General features: G+C 40.2%; 1 protein-coding gene across 1 annotated transcript; it reads right to left on the bottom strand.

Annotated features, from left to right (window-relative positions):
* Positions 1–969: 969 nt before the first annotated feature.
* Positions 970–8,338, bottom strand: LOC121903322 (NLR family CARD domain-containing protein 3-like). The gene is made up of 7 exons (XM_042420236.1): positions 8,241–8,338; positions 5,765–5,993; positions 3,711–5,514; positions 3,433–3,606; positions 2,797–2,970; positions 2,478–2,524; positions 970–1,762 (listed from the first exon to the last, which is right to left on the bottom strand). The coding sequence occupies exons 1-7, from the start codon at positions 8,241–8,243 to the stop codon at positions 1,236–1,238; spliced, it is 2,958 nt and encodes a 985-aa protein (XP_042276170.1). The 5' UTR covers positions 8,244–8,338; the 3' UTR covers positions 970–1,235.
* Between the last annotated feature and the right edge of the window lie 5,257 nt (positions 8,339–13,595).

Here is a 13,595-nt window from a genome sequence, read left to right as displayed (position 1 = left end):
CTCAGATCCTTTATTTTCATAAAAATACCAATACAGCAATGTAAAAATACTCAATTACAAGACAAGTCCATCACAAGTAAAAGTTCTGCAGGAAAAATCCTACTACAGTAGTACCCCATCCCACCCCACTGCACAGGGTCCAAGCTGGATCACTGCAAACCCAACCCAGTCATATAACCCTAACCCATATAGCTGGTGGAGGTCAGGGAGGAAGAGAACAAAGGGGTTAACAAAGAAGCCACCCAAATAGGCTGAGGACTAAAGTACCCAGGTGCAGTCATCCTCTCCAAACCTGCCCACTGTCTCCTGAACCAGGAAGCCAGAGCAACCTCACAAGCAGAAGGCAGAGAGAAGGACGACAGTAGTAAACGTATTGCAGTAAAAGTACATAAGTATTATGAGCTTAATGTAGTTAAAGTTTTGCAGTAAAAGTAGTGGTTTGGTCCCTCTGACTGATATATTATTATATATGACATCATTAGATTATTAATAGTGAAGCATCAGTGTTAGAGCAGCATGTTACTGTTAAGCTGCTGGAGGTGGAGCTAGTTTACACTACTTTATATACAGTTAGCTAGTTTAGTCCAGCGGTTCCCAACCTAGGGGTCGGGCCCCTCCAAAGGGTCAGCAGATAAATCTGAGGGGTCGTGAATGATTAATGGGAGAGGAAAGAAGAAAAAACAAAGTTCTGATACACAAATCTGTTTTCAGTTTTTGGACTTTTTCTCTAATCTTTGATTTTTGCTGAAATATTGGATCATTTGAACATTTATTGAAATGAAAGCATGTGAGAAGTTTAGAGGGAAAAATCACTATTTGGTGGAGCTGTTAACAACTCATAGACATGTGAAATGTGACCCCAACTACACACTGCTTTTTGTAAGACGTCAAAAGCCAAAAAAGTTGGAAACCACTGGTTTCATCTTTAACAATGTGTTGTATTTTAAAAGCTTGTTATATTATCCATTGTGTCAGTAAAGTGACACCCTGGGCTTCCACAGCTGGACAGATGTAATTTTATTAAAACATGAATAGAGTTGCATGCTGCTCATTGGATCCTGACAGTAACAACAGCAGAGTCAACTTGAGACAAATCAATGAATCATGCAGAAGGAAAAATAGAGTGTTTGAGTCTGAGACAGATTTGCTTCACAGTGCAGGGTGTTTGTGATGTTTGATTTCAGCAGCTGCTCTTCAGTCAGCAGAGTTTCTGTACACAGGAGAGACTCCTCCTCCTACAGACCACACAGAGACACTGAACCATACCAGACCCTAAACCCAGCATACAGAGGCTGAGTGAATGTGGTGTTGAAGGTGTGGAGGTGGATCAGTGTGTCAGAGGAGACTCTGTAAAAGGACAGAGTGCCCGCAGGACAGTCCACATACACTGCTACTCTGTTAGAGACAATGGAGGAGGAGATGGATGTTTTTTTGTTATTGTGACAGACAGAGTAACCATAATCATCAGAGCAGATCAGACTCCAGGACTGATCATTTAATCCTAACACACGGTCAACACTAACTCCTTTCCTGCTGATTCCTCTGTAAGTCACTGATACATAAACGTTTCCTCTCCATTCAACCTCCCAGGAACAGCGACCAGTCAGAACATTTCTACACAGCTGCTGAGGCCAGAAGTCAAATCTGTCTGGATGATCAGGATATGACTGATCCCTCTCCACATGTGTCACCTTCCTGTTGTTGTCAGACAGTTTGAGTTTTCTGTTTGTTGTGTTTGTGTCCAGTTCCAGTTCACAGGCATCTGATGGAGAGAACAAGACACAATACAACTGCAGTTTATCATCTGTTCATTTATTAACAACTTTACTGACAATCACTGAAATTAAACCATTCAAACTAAAACCATCTCCATGACAACTGAGACACTCCATCCACTGAGGAAGGCCATGAGATGTGCCTGAAAGCTTTGGACATACAGAGTAAGTGAACCTTTTGATGAGAATTTTCAAACTTAAACTTCATTCCAGCTGCATCTGATGTTTGTCTAAATGTAAATTCAACGGTTCAGTTAGACAACAGTCAACATGACAGTAAAGATGTCAGTAATATTCATGTTTTTCAGTAAAGTTTGGTGTAAAGTGAAGGTCTTTGCACATCAAGTCTGTTATTTTCATCTCAAACTGTCGTCTCTTAGAAACAGATTTTTGTCCAAATGATCCAAACAGCTGAAGTCAGTATAAATGAATGAAATTTTATCTGAAGGAGAGACACAAGTGACATTTTGGAGCAGGTAGCATCACCATGTAGCCATTTATAAAACATTTCTCTTTTAACTCCTGTGACTTGTGACCAATAGAACGGCATTTCCGTTTCATGGATTCATTGGTTCAAGATAAATGTCAGTTTAGGCCATGCCCATTTCTACCAAAACACATTTTGAACTTTTTTCACTTCTTTTACGTATTTCATCCAGATTTTCTCAAAGTTCTCATGAATTAAACTGAAAACACACTCACACTTCCTCACACCAGGTTTCAGTCTCTGCAGTCCACCATGGTCCAGCCTGGAGGAAGAGAAAAAGTCACAATCAACTTTATACACCTTCACTCATATCCACTATTAAACATCAACCAGAGTACCTCAGTTAGTCAGAGTGTCCATCTGTCCATACCTGAGAGAGTCTGCCTGTCTGCCCATACCTGAGAGTGTCCATCTGTCTGCCCATACCTGAGAGTGCCCACCTCACTGTCCACACCTGAGAGTCTCCACCTGTCTGCCCATACCTGAGAGTGTCCATTTGTCTATACCTGAGAGTGTCCACCTGTCTGTTCATACCTGAGAGTGTTCAGTCTCCAGTATTGATCCTCCAGTCCAGCAGACAGCAGCCTCTCTCCTGAGTCTCCTGGATGATTGTAGCTCAGGTCCAGCTCTCTCAGATGGGAGGGGTTGGAGCTCAGAGCTGAGGCCAGAGAAGCACAGCCTTTCTCTGTGACCAGACATCCTGACAGACTGAACACACACAACAGTTGCTCTAATGATCTTAAAAAGCTGCTCAACTCAATAAACAGTATTTTGTCCTCAGGCCTTTATGTTTGTTGTGTGTGTTACACTCAGTGCACCCTGCTGTATGTTGGTGTCATACAAATGCATTTTAGGTTAGTAGTAGGAGAGAAAGCACATGTTCCTGCTGGAGGCTGCAATTGCTGAAGCGCGGGGTTTAATCTGATGCAATTATGTTTTTACTTTGGCAGAAGAAATGTCTTTAAAGTTGATTATTGTTTGACAGCATGTCTAAAGATAATAAGATTCAATAGAAATTTACTGATGTTTTATGTTAGTTCGTTTTACTTCCTGTATACTTGATCAGCTCAGACAGTACACAAAACATTTTAGTATCAAAAACTCTCCTTGTAAACTAGAAACTAGGGGAAAGCCAAAATATTACTTTATATACACAGTAATAAAAATGACCTGAGAGTTTCCAGTGAACAATGTGGACTCTCTAATCCAGCAGACAGCAGCTTCACTCCTGAATCCTGCAGGTCGTTGTTACTCACATCCAGCTCTCTCAGACTAGAGGACTGGGAGCTGAGAACTGAGGACAGAGCTGCACAGCTTCTCTCTGAGAGGTTACAGCCACTCAGTCTGAAGAAGAATCAACAGAACAAAGAAAACAATTGCAAACATTAGTTTTCTTTCTTGAGCAAAGAATAAACTACATTAATTAGGATAGTTCTGTGTGCGCGTACAGAGCTTTGTTGGAGACTTTGACCACTGGCAGCAGCCTCAGAAGAGCCTCCTCTGAAGCAGAATATTTCTTCAGGTCAAACACCTCCAGATCTTTTTCTGAGAACAGTAAGATGAAGACCAGAGCTGACCACTGAGCAGGAGATAGTTCATCTGTGGAGAGACGTCCTGATCTCAGGTACTGTTGGATCTCCTCCACTAGAGACCAATCCTTCAGTTCATTAAGACAGTGGAACAGATTGATGCTTCTCTCTGCAGACTGATTCTCACTGATCTTCTTCTTGATATACTCGACTGTTTTCTGATCGGTCTGTAAGCTACTTCCTGTCTGTGTCAGCAGACCTAGTAGTAGAGTCTGATTGCTCTGCAATGAAAGACCCAGGAGGAAGCGGAGGAACAAGTCCAGGTGTCCATTTGGACTCTGTAAGGCCTCATCCACAGCACTCTGGTAGAGATGTGTTGGTTTAAGTTTGTCTTTAAATACTTTAGACAACCAGGATGTTGTTTGTTTTTCTGCCAGCAGATTGACTCCAGACTTGATGAACATCAGATGGACATGAAGAGCAGCCAGAAACTCCTGAATGCTCAAATGGATGAAGCAGAACACCTTGTCCTGGTATAGCCCTCTCTCCTCTTTAAAGACCTGTGTGAACACTCCTGAGTACACTGAGGCTGCTCTGATATCGATGCCACACTCTGTCAGGTCTGATTCATAGAAGATCAAGTTGCCTTTCTGCAGCTGCTCATAAGCCAGTTTTCCCAGAGACTCAATCATCTTCCTGCTCTCTGGACTCCAGTGTGGATCTGTCTCAGCTCCTCCATCATACTTGACATTCTTCAGTTTGGACTGAACCACCAGGAAGTGGATGTACATCTCAGTCAGGGTCTTGGGCAGCTCTTCTCCCTCTCTGCTTTTCAACACATCCTCCAGAACTGTAGCAGTGATCCAGCAGAAGACTGGGATGTGGCACATGATGTGGAGGCTTCGTGATGTCTTGATGTGGGAGATGATTGTGCTGGCCTGCTCCTCATCTCTGAATCTCTTCCTGAAGTACTCCTCCTTCTGTGGGTCAGTGAACCCTCTGACCTCTGTCACCATACTGACACACTCAGGAGGGATCTGATTGGCTGCTGCAGGTCGTGTGGTTATCCAGAGGTGAGCAGAGGGAAGCAGTTTCCCCCTGATGAGGTTTGTCAGCAGCACATCCACTGAGGTGGACTCTGTAACATCAGTCAGGTTCTCATTGTTCTTGAAGTCCAGAGGAAGTCGACACTCATCCAGACCATCAAAGATGAACACAACCTGGAACTCTTCAAATCTGCAGATTCCTGCTTCTTTGGTTTCAGTAAAGAAGTGATGAACAAGTTCCACCAAGCTGTACTTTTTCTCTTTCAGCACATTCAGCTCTCTGAAAGTGAACGGAAATGTGAACTGTATGTCCTGGTTGGCTTTGTCTTCAGCCCAGTCCAGAGTGAACTTCTGTGTTAAGACTGTTTTCCCAATGCCAGCCACTCCCTTTGTCATCACTGTTCTGACTGGTTCATCTCTTCCAGGTGAGGCTTTAAAGATGTCTTCTTGTCTGATTGTTGTTTCTGGTCTGTCTGGTTTTTTGGATGCTGTTTCAATCTTTCTGACCTCATGTTCTTCATTGACCTCTGCAGTCCCTCCCTCTGTGATGTAGAGCTCTGTGTAGATCTGATTCAGAGGGGTTGGGTTTCCTGCTTTAGCAATCCCCTCAAACACACACTGGAACTTCTTCTTCAGGTTAGACTTGAGCTTATATCGACACTCTGCAGCACGAGTTCCTGAATGAACAAACAACAAATGAAATCAGTGAGTGGATCCTACAGAAAGTCAAGAAATCTGATCATGTAAGTGTGTCTGTATAGTTTTTCCTCCTCCATCAGTTTTATTAAGCTCATCAGTGGAGGACAAACAGCCTCTGATCTGATGCAGATGTGTGCAGCATATTTACAGCAGAGTTTGATATATAAGCCTCTCCCATGTTGCCTCCATTTCCTCTCCATCATGTTAAATCTGTTAAAATCCTCTTACTGCTCAGCAGACAGTCAGCCAGCTCCTCCTGCTTCATTCTCCTCAGGAAGTGCACTGTGATCCTCAGAAATGCCCCTCTGCTGCTCCTCCTCTGCTCTTCCTCCTCACCTCTCAACACCTCCTCATCCTCACTCTGACTCTCTAAACATTCTGGGTAATCTGGACTCAGACCCCGGTGGACTCTCTTCAGTTCATTCTTCACAAAAGTGATGATGTTTTCCTCAAGCAGCTGGAACAGGAAGATAAACGGAACATTTTATTTAAACTGGTAGAACACAACATGTGATTCATCTGTCAGTCTGAAGGCCTGCTGGTCTAAACAGAGCAGCACTGTTAGTGCAGTAGTTTGATGTTGTTTCATGTTAAGGTTAGACACCTTTCTATAAAGAGAAATGTTGGGGGTTATCACCAGAAGTATAGTTAGCATCTTATTTTACAAACTGCAATAGCCCGGTTCCGTTGGCTTTACTTCCTCTTTGTGTCGGGACATTTCCCAGGAAGGTACACACTGGGTGCAGTCAAAAAGAATGTCCTATTGTCTTTTCCTACCCACTTTTCTTTGACCTCAATGGAAAACATTACAAGGTCAAGGAAAGATGTTCATAAGGACTTAGGAAAAGACAACGGTGGTGCTAAAAGAATCCAACTGCACATAGGCTGCATATTTATGCGATGGCGGATGTTATTGAAGTGGGTCCGTCCATATTCCGAAGATGGACTACAAAAAACATATGTTAGATACTTCACCCCGTGTGTTCTTACCATGTTTTTTCATACTGGCTATATAAACGTGGACAACATGGTGAAACAAGGGTGAAATTTTCAGTCAGGCTTTGGGGGACACCAAGTGGGCATGGAGTATATATAAAATTAAACACACAAAGCCAAATAAATAATGTAGGCTTATAAAATACTTTTTGTATATTTACATGTGTTGTGAATGTCCAGGTTCAGTGAAACTATTTCCAATAAAGCAGCCCTTCTCAGGATGAATCCTGAGCTCCATCACAGCTGTTGGGGCATTTTTATTTTAAATAGCTAAAAGTCCAAACTCTTTCTCAAGTTTCGCTTCAAGTAGGCTAAAGTTCCACTGTTACATCAAAATATCAGATTTTATGGACCAAAAATATTCTGAGCTTTACTCAAAATATTTGGGGTTGAAACCCTGAATGATCAACCCTAACGACACCACTGCTTGTGTAGACATGTGAGTGAACCTGTGTAGATCAGAGATCTGTCCATGAAACACGAAGAATAGAGAACAGACCCAAAACTACAGCATGTGCACTCACGAGCCACTGTTGTCTTCACTGTTGCTGGACATAAACACAAATGAGATGCAGGAGGTTTTCTGTGAATGATACACATCCAGTGCATTTTGGAGTCGGTTTAACACTGAATATTGAGGGAAACAAATTAGCTTTCTTTCAATTTTGGGGGGAATATGATATTGTGTCATTAACAAATATGGGGGGGGGGGGGGGGGGGGTACCCTGTCCCTCGTGGCAATTATGCACTTGCATTAAATAATATTACTTAATTACCAAGGTCGGAATTGAATTAAAAAAGGAATATGGGCTACCAGTCACAAAACTGAAACAAAATTGTCATATTGAGAATGCTTGCTCATGCTCACCCTCCTGAATCCCAATTATTGTATGAAAACAAGTGTTAAATGTATGCAAGATAGGCATACATGTTAGGCCAACAAATCTATTACTGTACATATAATTTTGTTTGAGTTATCTCCTTTCCTTTCGTAAAGGATAGTCAAATGTACCCTATGCTAAAGGAGATTAGAAAGGAAGCATTGAAGCACCTTTCCTTAGCATTTAGAGAACTCGACCAGCTCTTATCATGGCTGCCACTTAGATACCTCTGGGTCATTTCACTCAGTTAGGAACCTTCCTAAGCAAAAAAGAATATTTGACTGCAGCCATTCTCTCTGCTCTCTGCACTTTCGCTGTTTTTGTTGTAAATGTGAAGTTAAGTTACATAAAAACACATGTAAAGTCAATGTATTAATATTGTTATGTTTTAGAGTTGCAATTTTATTTCTTTTCCTGCATAAATCTGCTAATGAGAGGAGAACAGTGTTGAGGCCAGTGTGTGTCCCAGTGATGCGCAGCTTGTCACGCTATAGCTATATAGAATGTACTGTTGAGACTGTGTTTGCTAGCATGGGGCATTTAGTGACTTTACTAAATGATGTTACACAGGCACTGAGAGCATGTATGCAAGAGAAACCATGGGAATGTTTTGTTTCTTCACAACTGCAGGTATGTGGGTTTATGCATGGCTATGTTTTATTATTTTTAATAAAATGCTCAGAGACAGTCCTGGGAAATGTGTCTTTGCCTTTTACACAACACAACACAGAGTCAGACCCATTACATTAGGACCTGAATGGTACTTTAGTATTTCATCTGTGGTTGATGGGGTTAATAGTAAAAGGTGTTTTTGTACATGTACACACCATAAATATGGAGTCCAGGTGTGTTTGATGCTGCTGTTCAGACTGATCACTGGGAACCTCTGAGCTCTGCTGCTGAACTCTGTGGAGAAAACATCACATTTAAGGACATTTAATGACTCAAAGCTGTACACAGCTTATAAACTTCAGGAGTTGTCACTGGATGACTGTGAGGTATCCCCAGCTTGGAAAGAGAAACTGACTGATTTGATTGTGATATACGAAACTGGGTTTTTCCAGACACAATTTGGGCTGTGGGGAGGCTACTGGCTTTTGTCACTGTATTCGGCTTACTGATGACTGATGAACTCTGTGGAGAAAACATCACGTTTAAGAACACTGAGTGACTCAAATCTGCACAGAGCTTATTAAAGATGTTCTGTCATGATGACAAAATGAACTCCTGTAAATGCTGCTCTGATTACTGGATGTCAAATTCTTACCTTTGATCAGCAGATTGTTGAATATTAAAGTTAACAGGATGACCCATAGAGCGGTCGCTCTTGATGGACACACAGCTGGGTTCAGGAGAGTCTGCTCTCTGCTGCTGCATCCTGATACAAATGAAACAGTGACAAAAGCATGTTGTTAAAACCAATGAAATGAAAGGTTAATCATCTAATTCCTCCAGTGATGGAAAGAGGATGGCAGGCGACTTGGTCATGAGTCAACAGAAGAAGAAGAAAGTGAGAGTGTTCTACAGGCAGCCTGGTCGCCAGAATAAAACGTTGGCACTGTACATTTCTGCAAACCACAGAAACGTTGAATTTCTACGTTTCAACATGTGGAATACGTAGCATATTAACATTTCAACAAAACGTATTATATCAACATTTCTAAAGTGATGTAGTTCACATGTGATCTATATGAGCTGATCTTTCTTATCAGGGGGAGGAGGGATTGGTGGATGGTTAGTAAGACAAGACAACAAACACTGAAATGTAACACACTTTTTCACTTTGTTTTCTGTGTTCTGGTTCGACTTTAATGTGGCCTGAGAAACCTTCATTGTCTCTTTACCAAAGGTTTTTCAGTAATTATGACACAATAAACACTTACATGAAAAAGAAACACATATACATAACGTACATAGTATCTCATTTTCTTTCTTTATTTGATTTGTCTTTAATTAGCCATTTTAGAATTTTTCTCATCTTCCATAAATATATAACATTCTTGTGTGTAATCTTTTCTGTCAATTATAAATCTGTTCACTCAGTTTATCAATCCTGAGATCAATATTCTGACCTTTGCTCAGCAGGGTTCATCTTTGAAGCTTAAGATGTCATCTTTCTTTTTGTTTCTCCCAGTGCTCCTTGTCTTGTACTTCCTGTTTTATTTTGATACTCACCTCTTGTCTCGTTCCAGGTCCTTCACTTCCTGCCCTCATGTGTCTCCCTCCCGTGTGATTACCCGCCCTGCCCTAATGTGTTGCACCTGTGCCCCATTGTCTTCCCTCCCCCAGTGTATATAGTCTCAGTGTTCCCTTCCTTCTGTGCCAGTTTGTCTTGTTCCTTAGTGTCAGCATTCCAGCATTTCTCCCCTAGTAAGCCGTGTAGTTCCTGACCTCTTTTGTCTTTGACCTCGATTTGGATTATCTTGTTGTACTGACTGATCACCTGTATATCGACCCTGCCACAATTAGAGGACTGTTTTTTGAACTTGCATACTGTGTTAGTCTGCATTTTGAGTCCAAGCCGTTGTTCAGTTCTTGACACAAGACAGACACATCCAAGTTAGCTGCTGCTCTAATTATTGGATGTGATGTTTTCAAAGTTACACACACATATTGATATAGTGACCATGTTGGTGTCTTATAACACTGAACTCGTTGACATGTGACTGTTGCACAGGTGGACACTGTGATGTCACTGCTGAAACAATATATTGATTCCTCTTCTCAGGAGAGTCAGATAATAACAAACTTCAGTTTTACATTATTACCTTCCATCTTTAAACTCAATAAGATGATGTATAGACCAGTCACTCTTCATGGACACACAGCTGGGTTCAGGAGAGTCTGCTCTCTGCTGCTGCATCCTGATACAAACAAACAATTAACAAATTGACCAGACTGTCAGCAGCTGAAATTTTAGAAGTAGAATGAAAATCAGTAAGAAGACAGTGGATGAGAAACGTTCTCCTGTTCATCAACATGTCATCTGATGAACGATGCTGTCTCATTGTATTGATTAGTTGACTAATCAGTTGTTGAGATCTTTGTTTACTCAGAAAGTTAGTAGTTCATTCTGTGTCATTTTGAGTTATTATTCAGTAGTTGAGTGTCAGATGTGACAGTGAGTGTGAATAATGATGGTGGAGTGATGTGAGTGGAGAACAGTGATGGACAGTTAGAGATCCTCATCTCACCTCTGAGCTTCGGTCTGGCTGTCATGTTCCCCACACAGAGAGCTTTTAGAGGGAGGGACTCCCTCCTCTCTGTCCTCACACTGATCCATAGCAGAGAAACAGCTGCTGGGAGAGCTGCACTCAGTCACTACAACAAGGTTTCATCACAGGACACATTAGTTCTCATTTGTCTCTCTAACATGTCACAAATACTGTAGAAAACAGGGAAGCAGCAGCTTCCCATCAGACACACTGACCAGGACCAGTTCTGACACTTCCTGTATTTTTCACTGATGACGTGAACTCAGATTACAAAGTGCTGTTGGTTCAACCTGAGAATCACTAACAGTAATACAAGGAAATCATTCTCAAACTGCTCTACTTTAACTCATAAAGAAACAAATCATCAAGAATCAAAATCTTCTGTAAAACCTGAAGAATTAAATAAATATTGTGAAACATCATCATCCAGAAACATTTCTACTGTCCAGTCAAACAGTGATTCAACACAATGTGATCAAAGTAATCGTTCCTCAGACATTTACAGATTTCTCTGGTAGGATTCTCACCTGTTGAAATCACTTCAGGTCAACTTATAGACACTTTCCATGTTCATGTGTCGAGGAAACATCAGGAGAGAAGAAGCTGCTCATTCTCCCTTGTCAGTCCTGGCGTCTGTGTGCATTTGATCTGAGGACTCAGTCACATCCTCATAACTCCAGAGTCCACCTATAGAATAAACATCAGAGTGATGTCAAAACCAGTCTAACCTGTGGCAGAAACCCAGTCATTGTCAGAGAAATCACATATCACATGATGTAGTTCTACTATCTGTCCACTAGATGGAGTCAACTGAACATCTAATGAGCTAAAGATCAGCTGTTAGTATCTCTGACCAACAACATCACTCAGCAGCTTGGATCAACTTGGTTGTGATGCATTTTATCCAAAACACAACCATAAGTTTATTTTCAACTTCAAATTTTCTACTAAATTACATCATTACAGGTGTCTTTGAATCTGGCGTTTAGCCTTTGGAGAGCTGAAAGGTAACCATGATATTTTACTTAAGTGAAGCTTTGGCATAAGTTCAATGAGGAAGATCTCTATCATCACACTCTGCCCTCAGATATCATGGGTGAACACTGCTATTCTTCTTCTGTTCTATTTCTCCGTCACTTCCACTTCCAACACTGTCAAAATGCTTTCATTCACAATTCTGTCGTCACCATACCTGACCAATCACCTTTCTTTTTGTATAACTTTATTTTTCAACATGTGAGGCACCATAGTGACAAATAACCAAGTTAGATAACAATAAAAGAAAAAAAAAGATAAAAGAGGGACAAACAACAGCAACAAAAAAGAAAGGTGGAAATAATAATATCAAAAATAATAAAAGATAAGATAAAGTACAAAACACACACACACATATACATGTTCATACTCATATAACTATTTTTATAGTATCAGCAGTCAGTGAAAGTTCTACATAGCGCTAGCATAGCACAGGTGGAACAATGGGTGGTACAGTAGTAATATTAATGTCAATGTATATTATTATCCCTTAAACTGTAGAAAGTGTCAGAAAAATACAAAAGTCCAGTAATAAATCCAAACTTTTAAAAACTTTTTTAAAGTATTTTTTAGGTTCATGGTGTTGATGTTCTGGACTGAATTTTATTGTGCAGGTTTTTCTAATATTATGTATTATTTTATGGATGTAATATCTTCTATATTTTCATGTAAAATAGGCTGACAAAACAATTTAATCAGACAAAAAATAATTATTAAAACACTACAAAGCAAAGCCTCAACATTAACCACATACTGTAATTAAACAAACCTTTGAATTTGTCCTAATTAAACACCAGTTATTGCAGCAGTGTTTAATTGCATCACACAGGTGTTTCTATTTTTCTGGTCACTTCATGTGTCTCACCAACAGGTTGAATTTCAGCTTTGGCAAAACAAACTTCTTCTTATTTCTTCTGGTATTTTGTTCATTCCACCGGTGCAGTAAACAAATCAACATAACACATCACTATAACCACCATCTCTACTGGTATCAGATCATTTTAACACCTGCTGACACAAACATGATGAAAACTGTTGGTTACGTTCCCTTTAGATGCTGAAAATAATCTGAATGAAGCTGATGAGTGAAGATGAAATATATCAGCAGCTTCAACCAGGAAACCAACCAGAAGAAGAACAAACATGTAACTGACTGCAGGAGGTTTTTAAGGTCTCAACTCTGTGTTTTCATCTTTAACCTGAAGTGATCTTTAAGGAAATCTGATCACAGAACAGCAGCTCTGAACTTTAGAACAAAGAATCTGAACTGAAGTCAAACATTAACAGACAGTTTGAATCTTTATCAGTAAGATCACAAAATCTGATGGTAGTTTTGTTATCTGTACCTTTTATATTCCAACAACAACACAAAAAGTGGCAAGATGGCATATACATATACAGTCTGTTTCATCTGATTATGTGTAAAATGAGACAAATGAATGTTTCTGTCTTCATTATTAATGTTCATTATTATAACAGATGTTGTGTATGAGGACAGTATGTTTATCTAAGGTGTTTATGAATTTTCACGGTGGAGCTTTTAATTCTTATATTATGCCTGATAGTTTAAAGACTAATAATGCATCATATTTTCTTTGTTATATTTTGTGAGTAACATCTGAATCTGCAGCGTAACAGTAACATTTATCTGTCAGGTAAATGTAGTTTACAATGTTTTCCTCTGAAGTAAAAGTAGAAGTATACAGTTGCATAGTTTTTAAGTACTTTGGGGCCTTTTGTAAGTTATTTCAGGGTACAATGAGTCAGAATAGTATCTATGTAACTATAACTGTATAATTCAATATTTTTTACATCCAAACATCATAATAGCTAATAGCTGTTTGAGACCCTTTTAGATGGCGTCCCCAAACAGTTGTCTATCTTGCCTAATGGGAAAGTCACCACTGAGAAGAATAAACAGAAAACTACTTA

This window comes from Thunnus maccoyii, chromosome 1 (genome assembly GCF_910596095.1).
Source record: "Thunnus maccoyii chromosome 1, fThuMac1.1, whole genome shotgun sequence".
NCBI classification, from domain to species: Eukaryota; Metazoa; Chordata; class Actinopteri; order Scombriformes; family Scombridae; genus Thunnus; species Thunnus maccoyii.
Note: the sequence above shows the minus strand (reverse complement) of the source record. Positions and strands in the feature narration are given on the sequence as shown.

Excerpts from the sequence above, each read along its gene's own strand:
- LOC121903322 (XM_042420236.1), bottom strand. Across the intron at positions 3,607-3,710 it reads AAAGTCTCCAACAAAGCTCT|ACTGAGTGGCTGTAACCTCT; the intron begins GTACGCGCACAC and ends ATTCTTCTTCAG. Across the intron at positions 1,763-2,477 it reads GAAACCTGGTGTGAGGAAGT|ATGCCTGTGAACTGGAACTG; the intron begins GTGAGTGTGTTT and ends TCTCTCCATCAG.